Genomic DNA, 12,646 nt, shown 5'->3' with positions numbered 1-12,646 from the left:
CTGTGCCACCAGGGAAGTCCCATCAAGTTTATTTTTATGTAGACAAGTTTATTAACATTTCTTAAATTGCTTTATGATGACATCTATAATTTTTAACGTGTGGGTTTCCGTAAAGATGTTTATTTATTACACAAGTTTTAAAAGCAATGTGTAAACTATTTATACTAACACTGTAGAGATGAACTTAAACTATTCATAGGAGTGCTCTCTATGATTATGGTAAGACTGAAAAGGAAGCTGAATCCTGGGGTTGGAAAGCTTTGTAATCCCATTCACAGGAACCAGCGTGGCTCAGTGGGTACAGTGATGTCATTTTGTGTGTGTGCCTGAGCGAGCGAGAGAGAGAGAGAGAGAGAGAGAGAGAGAGAGAGAGAGAGAAGGGCTGCCAGATTTGTAGATCAAGGAAGTGCATTAGTCATGATGTGTCTGGACTTTTATCAAGGAATTCAACAATGTCTTTCATCCTGTTCTTCTGTTTAAGGGCTGGATCTAAGTACAGTGAGAAGAATTAGGAACCAGGTGATTAGTTTTACCCAAAGGCTGTTGTTTAACAGATTAGTGCGAAGCTGGGGAAAGGTTACTGGGTGGACTAATGGGGCAGTGACTCAAGACTTGTCATTTTACTGGAACCTCATGTGAAACAGCAGTATTAGGTGGTCTCCAACAAGCTAATGTCATCTTAAATTGCATTCATTACAGGTATGGTATTAGAATTAGCAGTATATTTGCAGCTGGTTAGACACACCTGGAGTTCTGTGATCAAGTCTGGAAACTATTTGAGGCTCGGAGGGTAGAACATGAATGTGTTCAGGAGAGAAGTGAACACAGTAGTAAGTGGATCTGGGATTACGTCCCAGGAAAGAGAACACTTGGATGAATGGGAATTAGAATGCGATGTGGAAGAGGTTCCAGGCTTATTCTGAGTCATGGGTCCCCACCGGGACAGTTTTATCCCCTGGGGAGTCTGTGCAGGTACCTGGAGACATTTTTGGTCGTCACAGCTGGGTGGGTGCTGCCGGCATCCGGTAGATAGAGGCCAGGTATGTTCAGCCCGCAGAGCACAGCACAGCTCCCACAGCGAGGAATCAATCCAGCCCCAAACGTCAGAAGCCCTTTTCTCCATCTAAACCCATTTACCGTGACCGGTAGTGAGAAAGGACTGCCTTTTTCCTAGGAGCCCAGGGCGTGCACAGGAGCACGCCTGGAGCTGAAGTCTCCTCGCCCAGAGCGCGTGGTGCCTGGGAAATTTACTCTGCCCTGCTTCACGTCATCAGTGAATGGAAAAGAATGATCATTCATAAACCACGGGTTGAATACAGGTCTAAATGATACCAACAGGCAAAGTTAAGCAGTTGGCAAAGCGACATGAGATGAATCTTGCTTTTGTATAAGGCGGTACTTTATAGCTGTCGAGCTGCACAAAGAAAGCATCCATTGCTTGGCTAGATGGCGCGTTTGTTATCACTGGAGTTGTTCCAGGGCGTTCTTAACTTGAGGTCTATGAATACATCCTATGGGATCTTTCAACGTGGATGAGAAAATAAGTACATCTTAATTTTCAGTAAATTTTATTAGCCTCTAACTGAAATTTAGCATTTTCTTCATTTATGAGTTTATACTCATATCTACTTCAAAATTGGCATTGTAAATTTTTAAATGCATAAAGTAAGCTCTAGGCCTTATTTAATGTTAATAAAGAACACTCATATTACTATGTCACAGGTTTTTAAAATATTTTAATAATTGTATTTTAATGTAATTGTTCACTTTGCAATCCTTTGTATTTTATTTTATGCATTTAACATTTTTATTCTGAGAACAGTTGCATAGGCTTCACCAGACTGCTGAAGGATCCATGGCAAAGTCGGGTAGACCCCCGACTAGAGAGGTGGCTTTGAGGGTTGTTTTGTTTACCTCTGTGTTGCACTTTACATTTGTACAAGTGCAGTACTTAAAGGTTACAGGAGAAATAAAAATGGTCTTTAATCACATTTATGATTATTGCTCTTTGGTCCTGTGGGTTTAATGTGTTCTTTAAGTCGTCATATCTTTCGCTTCCCCAATGTATGTTGTGTGGTAGGTATTCAAATACAGATTAAAAATTCTAAGAGGACCGTGGGGAAGACGTTGACTTTTTGATCCCATTATAATGGTGACTGAGGGCGGGTAGAGTTCCGGGTCCATCGGTGTCTCACAGGGAAGCACAGATGGAACTTGCCTTGGAAGCAGGAGACTTCATGGCTCGTGGTCTTGTACTGTGAGCAGGCAGTTGTTAAGTAGATAATGTTGGTAGTGATTACTGTGGCCTTTAAAAAAAAACACGTTGGCTGATTGGTTTTCATGGCAGCCTGTGTTTTCTGGCAGAAGATTGTTTTATTTATAATGTTGACGTGGTTGGATACTGGATGGATTTTTGTTAGAGTTCCTAAAAGTGGCAATCTGCGTGTGTTCTCTCTGTGGGACGTGTGTGTTTTCGATCAGTTTTTTAGTCCAGAAAACTTTTACTCTTATCCTGAAAGATGACTTTTTCCCATTTTCAGTGAACCTGGTCTTCCTCAGCTTTGGTAAACTAGTCTCAAGATGTTAGGAGAACAGTAGTTGGCTCACATCCAGCAGGTGTGCATTGTGATGTGTTAGAGATTCTGCCTTTATTTTCAGACAGAAAGATGTACTGAAATCATTTTATTATAAAGACCAGTTAGACGTGTGCAGGTATAAACTGTTCCTGGGTGAGGATTGCTGGGTCAGAGCAGCTGCTCTCAGATGACGGCTCAGGCCCGCTGCAGACACGGTGCATTCCGTTCCAGATGCCGCAGTAAAGCGAGGCACACGGATTTGTGTTGGTTTCCGGTTGCATATAAAAGTTATGTTTACATGATCTTGTAGTCTGTTAAGTGCACAGTAGCATTATGTCTGAAAAAACAATGTACATACCTTCATTAAAGAAGACTTTATTGCTAAAAAATGCTAACCATTCATCATCTGACAACGCAGGGTTGCCGCAGACCTTCAATTTGTAAAAACTGCAGTATCTGTGAAGTGCAGTGCAGTGAGGTGTGCCTGCCGGCCAGTGTATGTCACACAGTGACAGGGCCTTGCGGAGGCCGGGTGATGAAACAGAAATGATTGCCGTGGGCAGAGGTGGGTGAAGGTACTTTCCAGATAGTTCTTTTAAGCTTTCAGGAGTATTTGTCTTGCAAAAGTTTTAGGTAATGAAATGCATGTAATTTTAAAAAGTATTCTTGAAGTACTGGTTTAAAAAATAGTTCATACAAGTTTAAAAGGTAGTGTTTATATAAGTAAGATTGCAGAAACCCATATTCAAGTATTTCTTCCATCCTCTACCTAACCTGTTGACATTCAAGTCTTATTCCTGTTTTTAACAACGTGAGTCAGATGGCCATTGTGCTGTTGATGGTTTATGTACAGTGATGTGTGTTTTGAAGGCACGGCTGTATCTTTTCTAACATTTTGCCCCTGTCTTGGAGGCACCAGCCCTGGGAATAGTGTGTGTGTGATAATGCGGTGGTCCTGTCAGTGTCTGTGCCCTCCATGGGGGTTGGGAAGCTGATTACCCGTTTGCAGGTAGCATTGTTGTGCTACAGGCTAAGACATGGATTTCAAATAACTGCTGAAAGTGGGGAGAAGAAACGTGAGTGGAGCCCGGTTGCCCTGTTGAAGCTTTAGAGCAAGTAGTTCTGATTAGCTTGAGCCAAAGGAGGTTTGCGGTTGCTCTGGTGAGTTTCTGCTTGTTTGCATAAGAAGGCCGATTGATTATCAATGTCATTAACTAATGAGATATTGATAAAATATTTAAAAGCAAGTCTTCATCATTAACTCTTGGTTCCTTGCTTTGGCGCTTTAGTATGTAATTTCATAATAAGCCTTCTCTCTCTTTTTTTTGTCTGTTGTATTCTTTCTGATAAACATGAAAATGCTTTTGTTTCAGAGTGGTTAACACAACCCCAGGCGGTGTTGCATTTCTGTTGTAGTAATCGTCAGTCATCTTGTTTCTCAGGGAAGACTTTATGTAAAGGTGAGTGTATACCTTGAGGAAAAAAAGAAAGGTGTTCTCCTGTCAGGAAAAGTAACCATCAAGGAAAGGAACCAAGTGGTTGTTACGTTGTCTTTTCGTTTCCTCCGCGCTGATCTGTTGTGATGGATACGCGATATGCAGGTGACGAGAGGGGGTCGATTAGTGTCCCGCCAGCTCCAGACAGAAGTTTCGCCCTGAAAACTCGCTGCCAGCAGGCAGCACTTCACCCAGATACGGGAGGCCCTGCAGCAGTGCTTTTATTTTAAAGTTTTTTTTTTTTTTAAGGTCAAGTCTTTTATTTATTTATTTATTCTTAGCCGCGTTGCGTCTTCGTTGCTGCGTGCGAGCTTTCTCTAGTTGCGGCGAGCGGGGGCTACTCTTCGTTGCGGTGCGCGGGCTTCTCATGGCGGTGGCTTCTCCTGTTGCAGAGCACGGGCTCTAGGCGTACGGGCTTCAGTAGTTGTGGCACGCGGACTTCAGTAGTCGTGGCTCGCGGGCTCTAGAGCGCGGGCTCAGTAGTTGTGGCGCACGGGCTTAGTTGCTCCGCGGCATGTGGGATCTCCCTAGACCAGGGATCGAACCCGTGTCCCCTGCATTGGCAGGCGGATTCTTAACCACTGCGCCACCAGGGGCGTCCCAGTGCTTTTATTTTAAATGCTGTTTTCTCTTGGGTAATAGGTGTAGCCAACACTAAGGAGGGAGGAACCTTTTTAAGGAAGCACTTGCCTTTATAAAATTACAGCCGCGTCGGCTGCAGCATCATCAGAATTCCAGCTGGCTATTGATTGCACATGTAAAGTCTTGTTTTTCAGAGTTCTGATCAGGTGAGAACAGACAGCCACAGCTGGAGGCATCAGACATTGTTGCTGGAAGTTTTGACTCAAATGTGTTTTGATTTTTATGTGTGAAGCATTAGAGACCGAGGGAGGACCTGAACTACGAATGAAAGTTCCTCATCTCAGAGGAGCTGCCGTCTGTGGAGAGGCTGAGAGGAAGTCACCTTAGGAAGGGGCCCAGGCACTGCTGGCGCTTCCACTCTATAGTTGAGGGCGTCCGAGCCCACGTGGGTGATGCAGACTCCCTCAGAGGTGCAGCTGTTCCGCCGGGCTGCCTGCCCTCCTCTGCCCTGCTGTGCCTCCCCCGGGTGTCCCCCTGCGCCGGGCTGGGCCCCTGGGGAGTGGGGGCCGTGAGGACACCTGCAGCTGAGTACGTGCTGTCCAGGTCTGCAGCCCCTCTGAACCTTCGCTCTCGGTTACTCAGCTGTCCACTTGTTTCTTCCGGGGCTCCTCTGGTGCCTGCAGCCCGGCCACTTGGTGGCTGTGTGATTGTAGCTCATGTGCTTAGCCTCTCTGGACCTCCTTTTTCTTTTTTCTCCTGTGCAGTGGGGATGATGGTAGTACCTAACCCTTAGCTTGGGGAATTAAATGCTGAACCGTCAGTATCTGGCACATGGTAGACCATAATATATATTAGTTACAGTTATTACTGTGTGTTAGTTTGGTCACTACATGCCCAATTTTTAGGTTCAGGAACTTGATTTTAGCAGTCTTCTCAGGTTTGATAAAATTCTGTGGACTTATTCACACCAGCCAAAATTAGCTGAATAATCGAACAGAATGCTAATGTGTTAATTTATTAAGGGACTATCCCGGTAACGACTCTACTCACATGTTCCTGTGTGATGTCAAGGTCACCAGGCAAACTAAATTAATAGTTATTTATTAATACTTATTTAGTGCAAATGAAATCAAATCAAAGGTAGTTTTTATTGACTGCTTTATTTAGGCTCAACAGACCTGGAGAATTTTTTCTTTAAAAACATCAGTAGAAATATTATTACTTCTCTGTAGACAGCTGTTGCTTGCTGGAGAACTGTATCTGTAACCTTGGGTTTACTCTATTTAAAAAAAAACCTTTTATCTCAACATTTTATATAAGATCAGTAGCTGAACCACATTAATAATGGAGGGTTAATATTTGTAGTTTTCTTTTTACCTATAAAGGGTAGTAATCTGTATGTGAGGGACTTTCATGAGGGTGACCAAGGATACGGGAGACTGTCTCCAGGCTTGCCTCGATCTGGTCATTCTAGGTGCTTTCCTTTGTGTTCTTGCCCAGTTGGGGTGGGCAGTCCCTCTCAGCCACAGATGCTGCCTCTGTTCCTTCAGTATCTGGTAGTTGGGAATTACTTGTTGACAGTTCTCAGAGAAGCTGGTGCTTTCGTGTCTTTTGGGACCTGTAGGTGTATCTCGCTGTTTTATTCTCATCACAAATGATGTATTTAGAACGACCCAGTTATCAAAACGATTGAGTGCTACGGAGGGTAATTTAGAGAGGTGTAAGGGTGGGCCTTCAGCGGAGACTGTTAGGGGCAGCGTAAAGATGATTTCAGGGCGGCGGTGGTGAAAGGATCGCAATTCTGGGATAAAAATGTGACTCCCGTAATAAAAACTTAAATGTTTGTAACCAGATTTCCAGACTAAGTGTTGTTTTCTGAAGTGCTGTCCTTGGGGCCTGTGGAGGAGGTTGGTCGGTAGGAGGAGTGAAACCTGGAATGGGGGTCCCTGAGTGATTTCACGGGGCTGGGCCCCTGGGCCCAAGGGAGCCATGTAGAGAGTGTTGAGCGCCGTGCCTGGGGCAGAGCGCGTGCCGAGTGAGCCTTGGCTGTCACTGGTGTTGACCCGAACCTGCGTACAGATTCTCAGTTGAGGGGCATCTCTCCCGTGCATCCTTACTTACGGCTTTTAGGGTTGCCAGACTAACATCGAGATGGAGATACTTATTTTTAAAGGATATCAGCCTAATTTTTTTTGCTGCTTGACCCAAGCCAGACAAAGAAGACTCCGAATTCATTAAGCTCTCTCAGCTCTCACCCCGTAAGCGTGGCCCTACTTCATCCCAGAGTCTGTGGTTCAGCGGTGTTCTTCTGACACACATGCTCACTTACCTGTGTTTCTCCCCGGGGCAGGGGGAACAGGGCGGGCGGGTGGCCCAGTGGGCAGGGTCTGGGCGAGCACAGTAAAAGCTTCGGGGCTAGAAACGTGCCTTATGGTCTCGTTTTTCCGGTTTGACTTTCGTATGGTTACACCATTAACCCCATTCTATCAATAATATTCCATTTGCCTTACTTTTCTTCAAATAAATACTTGTCAGTTCGTAATTTTCAGGGAAGGTTAGGCTAGTGGAGTGGGGCATGGACAGAAGCTTGACTGTGATGGTCGCTGAGCCCCGCGGGAAAACCTTGACGCCTGAGAGCGAAAGCCACTGCAGGGAAGAAGGCGCGGACTGATTCATCTGGCTGGGTTTTAGCAAGATGTTGGATGGATTCTGGGTACATTTGCAGGTGGAGGGACTTGGTGTGTCGGCCGTGGCGGGGAGAGCAAGGCGAGCGTTGAGGAGCACCCTGGCCGAGGCTTTCTGGTGCAGGAGGCCGGACACAACCTCGGGGTTGCAGGTGCTCCTCGGAAGTTTGCGGGGAGCTGTGCTTTGTTCTGTGTTCAAGGGAATAACGGGGTACACAGGAACCCTGGGCCTCACCCTCTCGCATCCCCGGATAAAGTGTAACCTACCAAACAAAAACGGATTCGCTCTGATGCGATGGTTCCCAGTCTGTGGGATGTGAACTGCTGAGTCTTATTATTATGGTGATAGCAAAGGGTCTAAATAACCATCTCGTAATTGATTGAAAAGAAAAAAAAAAGGAAGCCATGGGAAGGAGCCTTCCACAGTTGCGTGGGCTTCAGCCTGCCTTGAAGTAGTCTTTGGTTGACACTCTGTCGAATTTTTCTCTAGAAGTAAGGTTTTAAGAAAAATCTAAATTGTGTCTGTTGATTTGGGGCAAGTAGTTCATATTGCAAATGACTTACAATTACATTCCGCTAACGTTGAGTTTCCCTTTATTCACATTCCTGGTGGGATTGGGGTTAACATTTCCCTTTGGCTTCTAGAACAGTCTCTTCTTCATTTAGGCTTTGTAATCTCAGGATGGGATGGGACCTCAGGGACAGATAGGCATGGACTTCAAAGTTCAGTGGATCTGGGTTTAATTCTGGCTTTGCTACATAACGGCTTGAGCAAGATCCTCAAACTTCGTGAGTTTTAATGACCAAATCTTGAGAATTGGGTTTGATCATAGTATCTACTTCACTGGGTTGTTATAAAGACATGATAAAACGATGCCTGTCCGGGTGTGCCTGGCGCTTGCTGAAGACTCTGACGTCAGGTGCTCTACAGCCGTTACCTTATACTTGAGACGCATAAGAGGAGACAGATTGTAAATAACTCGTCCCAAGTCACATAATTAAATTTGAAGACATCATTTTAGGATGTTGTTTTTCCAAAAATGTATCATTTTGTTTTCCTTTTAGGATTTGGAGTTCCATGGAGTGATGAGATTTTATTTTCAAGATAAAGCTGCTGGGAACTTTGCAACAAAATGTATCCGGGTGTCTAGTACCGCCACCACTCAGGACGTGCTGGAAACGCTCGCGGAGAAATTCCGCCCTGACATGCGGATGTTGTCATCACCCAAGTACTCCCTGTACGAAGTGCACGTCAGCGGAGGTCAGTGGACACAGATAGGGCTTGTCGGCCATATATGCTCATCTTGAGACTATCACAGTCACTTGTCCCGGGGGCCCTGCTTTACTGCTGACCCCCTCTTTCTTTTTCTGGAGGGGCTGGGGAAGCAGTTAACAGGTTGGCAAAACTTGAGTATGTCTGCGAAATGTTCTCATAAGTTCCTAGCAGGTGCATTTGTTGGGAGTTAGAATGAATAGATTAGTTTTACATATGCTCACTTCTCCAAAGGTAAGTAGCATAACGTTTCATAATTGAAATTCTCCAGCAGATGTGTCACATACGTTGATGATACAGTAAGCTGCTTAATTTTGGAGAAGTATTTCATGTAACTCTTCTGCATAGATTATAATACTACAATTAATGATAGCCCAGTGTTTTATGAGTACAGTATTTTATGAGTAAAACCCAGTGTTTTATCATACTTGCTGTAATATTTTTGTAGTGTGAAACAGTAACGTTATTCTTTGGGAACAATTAGGGTATCTTGAGGAAACTCTCTTATGTAGTTATTAATTTCTCCTTGTTTTAAGATTTGAAATTTCTGCAAGTATCCTATATATCACATGGCAATTGAAATTGAACTGATTAGAAATGTAGAAACTTATAAAAGTTTTTGAGTGCTTTTGAAGTACTGAGTCACCTGTTTAAACAAAAAAAATAACAAATTCCAGTTAATGCAGTAAACAAAGGATTGTATATAGTACAAGCCCAATTTGAATACCTGTTTAAGTTTCAGCCACAAGACCTGTTTGAACATAATTTATTTTTCTTATCTTCAAAAGTACAGCTTTCTTTGTATGTTTGAAATTGGGCTAAAATTTTTGTAGTGTGTGGAATTCAGATGTCACCAAATGCTACCAGTATTATATTAGGTAGGCTGTATTTGTTTATCACTCTTTTAAGGTTACTAGGGTATCACCTACATAAATAATACCCAAACTAAATTTGACAATAGCGGATGGTCTCAATTTTGGATGTTTTTTTGAGGTTGAGTTCTCCTTTTACCTCAGAATCTTTTTAAATAGGTTACAAAGAGGAAGAAAGTATTTCTCACTTTCAGCCCTCTTCTTGCTGCACCGGTGGGTCATTTGAACACTGCCAAGTGAGGTCTTTGGAATGCTATCTAAGATTGGGATTTGAGATCTAAAAATGGAATGGGTTTGATTTTTTTTAAAGAACATTTTTTCTTTAAACTTTCTTTGCTAGATTTGTTTTTAATTTAAAAGTAAAATATGTTACTACTGTAAGGGATGAAAACGCAAGGAAGGTGTGTAAAGAAGGAGGTGTTCCGCGTCTCCCCCCGCCCCTGTAGTGACCACTAGGCTAGCCTGGCCGTGTCCTTCTGCACCTTCGTACCCCGCCAGGGTCTCAGACAGGAGCAGGCCCTGGCATGCAGGTTCTCAATCTCTTTTGGGTCACGGAGCCCTTAGTGTGTCAGTAATTTTTTTAGTGGCATCCCTAGGCCAAAGGAAATACCTAACAGGTCATTTTACTGCATAGATTCAGACAAGTCCATCAGGATTTATGCTTTAACAGGTTGGTGGATGTTTGAATAAATAGTACAGATCAAATGAAAGGAAAACTGAAAATTGCATTCCGTTCTTAATCACAGTTGCTCCCTGACGGGGCACGTGTGCCTCCTGGGTCCTGCCCAGCTCCTGGGCGGGGGCAGTGCCCTCCTTTCCTGTTCACATTGGTTTGCGGGCAGCGCTTGTTTCTACAGCGCCGTGGAAAGCCCGACGTGACCCTGGTGGGACAGTGCGCGTCCTGGTGGGGACCAGCAGCTCCTGCCACATCCAGCAGGTGCAGCTCGTTTCCCTGGAAATGTAACGTGCTACTCAGTGAGCCGCTGGACGCCGCGGCTGGTGTGTGAGCCAGAGCGCTGGCCCGGCACCGTGGGAGCGCCACTCTCATCCCTTCTCTGCGTTAGGGTTCCTTGTGTGAGATCAACTGGAAAGGTAAAAAGGGTTCTGCTCTTCTAACGTAAGGCAGAAGATACCTGAAGTTACAAAGCTGTGGCGGGGCCCTAATTATATTTGCATGCAGTTGTTGGGCACGTATGCTTTAGGGCAGCTCGCCTTGCTTTCGTTTGACTTTTATGATTTAGACTTAATTGTTCTTAAGATTGGTTCTCTAAAAAATATGCCATGAGGGATTTTGATCTAGTGCAAATTCTGCAACACGAACAACTTGGTAATTTTGGTTTGCAGCAGGAATTTGAAACTTCTTGATCCAGTATGTGATTTATTACTCTTTTCTCATATTTTCAGTTGATAAAATGACTTGGAATTTGTTTCTCCTGTATTCTGATCATTAACACTGCTGTTTACCTATAATATTTACTAAAAACCTCTGTAAATCTCCATCTTCTCAGTTTGCCCCGTTGACTCTTGCTTCCTGTACCATTGTAATCCACCCCCTCTGGTCTCACTGCTTCCTATCTTTGCTGCCCTCCTTGTGGTGCATCCTGTGTGCGTTTACCTGGGTAGTCTTTGCCAGCTCTCAGCTTCTAGTAGGTGGTCAGGCTGTGTAGGGCCCTCAGTGGGCTGCCATGAGGCTTCTTAGGTTTCTGATAAGGAAGGGAGTAGTCACTTAACATAGCACTTCATCGACAGAGAAAAGGCTGGTGCTTCAAGGTGGGAGGGGCTGTGCGGGTCGAGGCGCGTGCGATTTGGAGACGAGAGTCAGGTACAGGGGGAGGAGGGAGAGTGCAGTGATCACTTCCAGACTGATGACGGTGGCGCCATTTCGTGACAGCATCTTAACATTAATATGAGAAGAAAAATCCCATGAATCAGTGGAACTTCTGTGTGATACTAGCATTATTTCCGTATTTTCCAGTTGTATGTGAGAGAATTTGATTTATAGAAACAAACGTATGGCAAAGCCCTGCTTATATTTTTTTCTAGTCCATGTGTATTTCTCTTATTTTCTGGGTTAGATTCTAAGTGTTGTCAGGAAGCTGTGCCTGGTCCGTGTCTGGCATTGGACACGTGGTAGTACACATACAGTAGCACCAAAATACTGAATTAGTCATTGAAACTCTAACTTCACATTGTGAATTACACTTCAGCCTATCAGTAAGTAATCAAGGTAATTAGGTATTTTTTGTCTCTAAAATTTAATGTGTATCAGAATGTTGTATTGGCTAGTGCCATTAGATAACCATGGCTTATTTTTTTTTCCTTTCATGTTGTGAAGAAGAAAGAAGATTGGATATAGACGAGAAACCCCTTGTTGTGCAGTTGAATTGGAATAAGGATGATCGAGAGGGCAGATTTGTTCTTAAGAATGAGAACGATGCCATTCCTGCTAAGGTGAGGCCTTGAGTCTCGGCCCGTGCTGTGCCTGGCCTGTGTCTGACCGCGTGTCGTGTCGGAGGGGTTCATTCTCTGTTTCGCTTCTCTTCCGAAACTACCCTTTTACCCCCATCCTGGAACATAATTTAAAAGTAGCCCAGCTTCTCCCTGCTTCATCCTCTGTTTCACTGAATAATCCAAAATATTACTCCTTCCTTTTCAAAGAAGAGTTATGTAAGCTTTTGTTCCTAAGAGGCTTAATGTTCAAATCAGCTTCAGGTTTTTTTCCCTAAATTATAAAGTCAAAATAGGTTTTAATAAGAATCAGAAGGGAAAATAAAACTTTAATAACCTATTTATATGTGAACTTTTAGATACAACTTAATAAGGCATATTTAAGACCCTTTTCATGTTATATGTGTAAGGTTAGAAATTAGTAAACTTTCTTGAGTTTCTTTGGATGATGAAATAGAGTGAGTCTAAAACTTTCTCAGGTAGTAGGATGTCTGGAATTCCTGTGCTACTGTTCTTTTTATGTGGAATACTATGAAATATTGATACAATTTTAAAATAATTATAATTCTGTTTTAAGTCAAGTGGCCTCTTACACTAGAATTCAGTATTGACAAGTGATAGCAAATGCAGAGGTTAAGAATATTTTGAGAAAAATCTTGTATTTAATTTTTGGCCCCAGCAGACTGAGGGGAAAGTACCATTATTTACTTTCGGC

The 12,646-nt window shown here is 43.6% G+C and overlaps 1 protein-coding gene across 10 annotated transcripts in view; it reads left to right on the top strand.

The window, feature by feature from the left end:
• AFDN (afadin, adherens junction formation factor) overlaps positions 1 to 12,646 on the top strand; it is a 133,797-nt gene that overhangs the window by 30,009 nt on the left and 91,142 nt on the right. For 6 of the 10 annotated variants that reach the window (XM_059940829.1, XM_059940832.1, XM_059940835.1 and 3 more), the window contains exons 2-3: positions 8,404 to 8,599; positions 11,819 to 11,934. In XM_059940829.1, the coding sequence (XP_059796812.1) occupies positions 8,404 to 8,599; positions 11,819 to 11,934 (312 nt within the window). The remainder of the gene's footprint in view (positions 1 to 8,403; positions 8,600 to 11,818; positions 11,935 to 12,646) is intronic. The other 4 variants (XM_059940834.1, XM_059940837.1, XM_059940836.1 and 1 more) reach the window with 1 other exon arrangement.

This window comes from Balaenoptera ricei, chromosome 12 (assembly GCF_028023285.1).
Source record: "Balaenoptera ricei isolate mBalRic1 chromosome 12, mBalRic1.hap2, whole genome shotgun sequence".
In the NCBI taxonomy this organism is placed as follows: Eukaryota; Metazoa; Chordata; class Mammalia; order Artiodactyla; family Balaenopteridae; genus Balaenoptera; species Balaenoptera ricei.
This window is presented reverse-complemented; position numbering and strand designations above follow the sequence as displayed.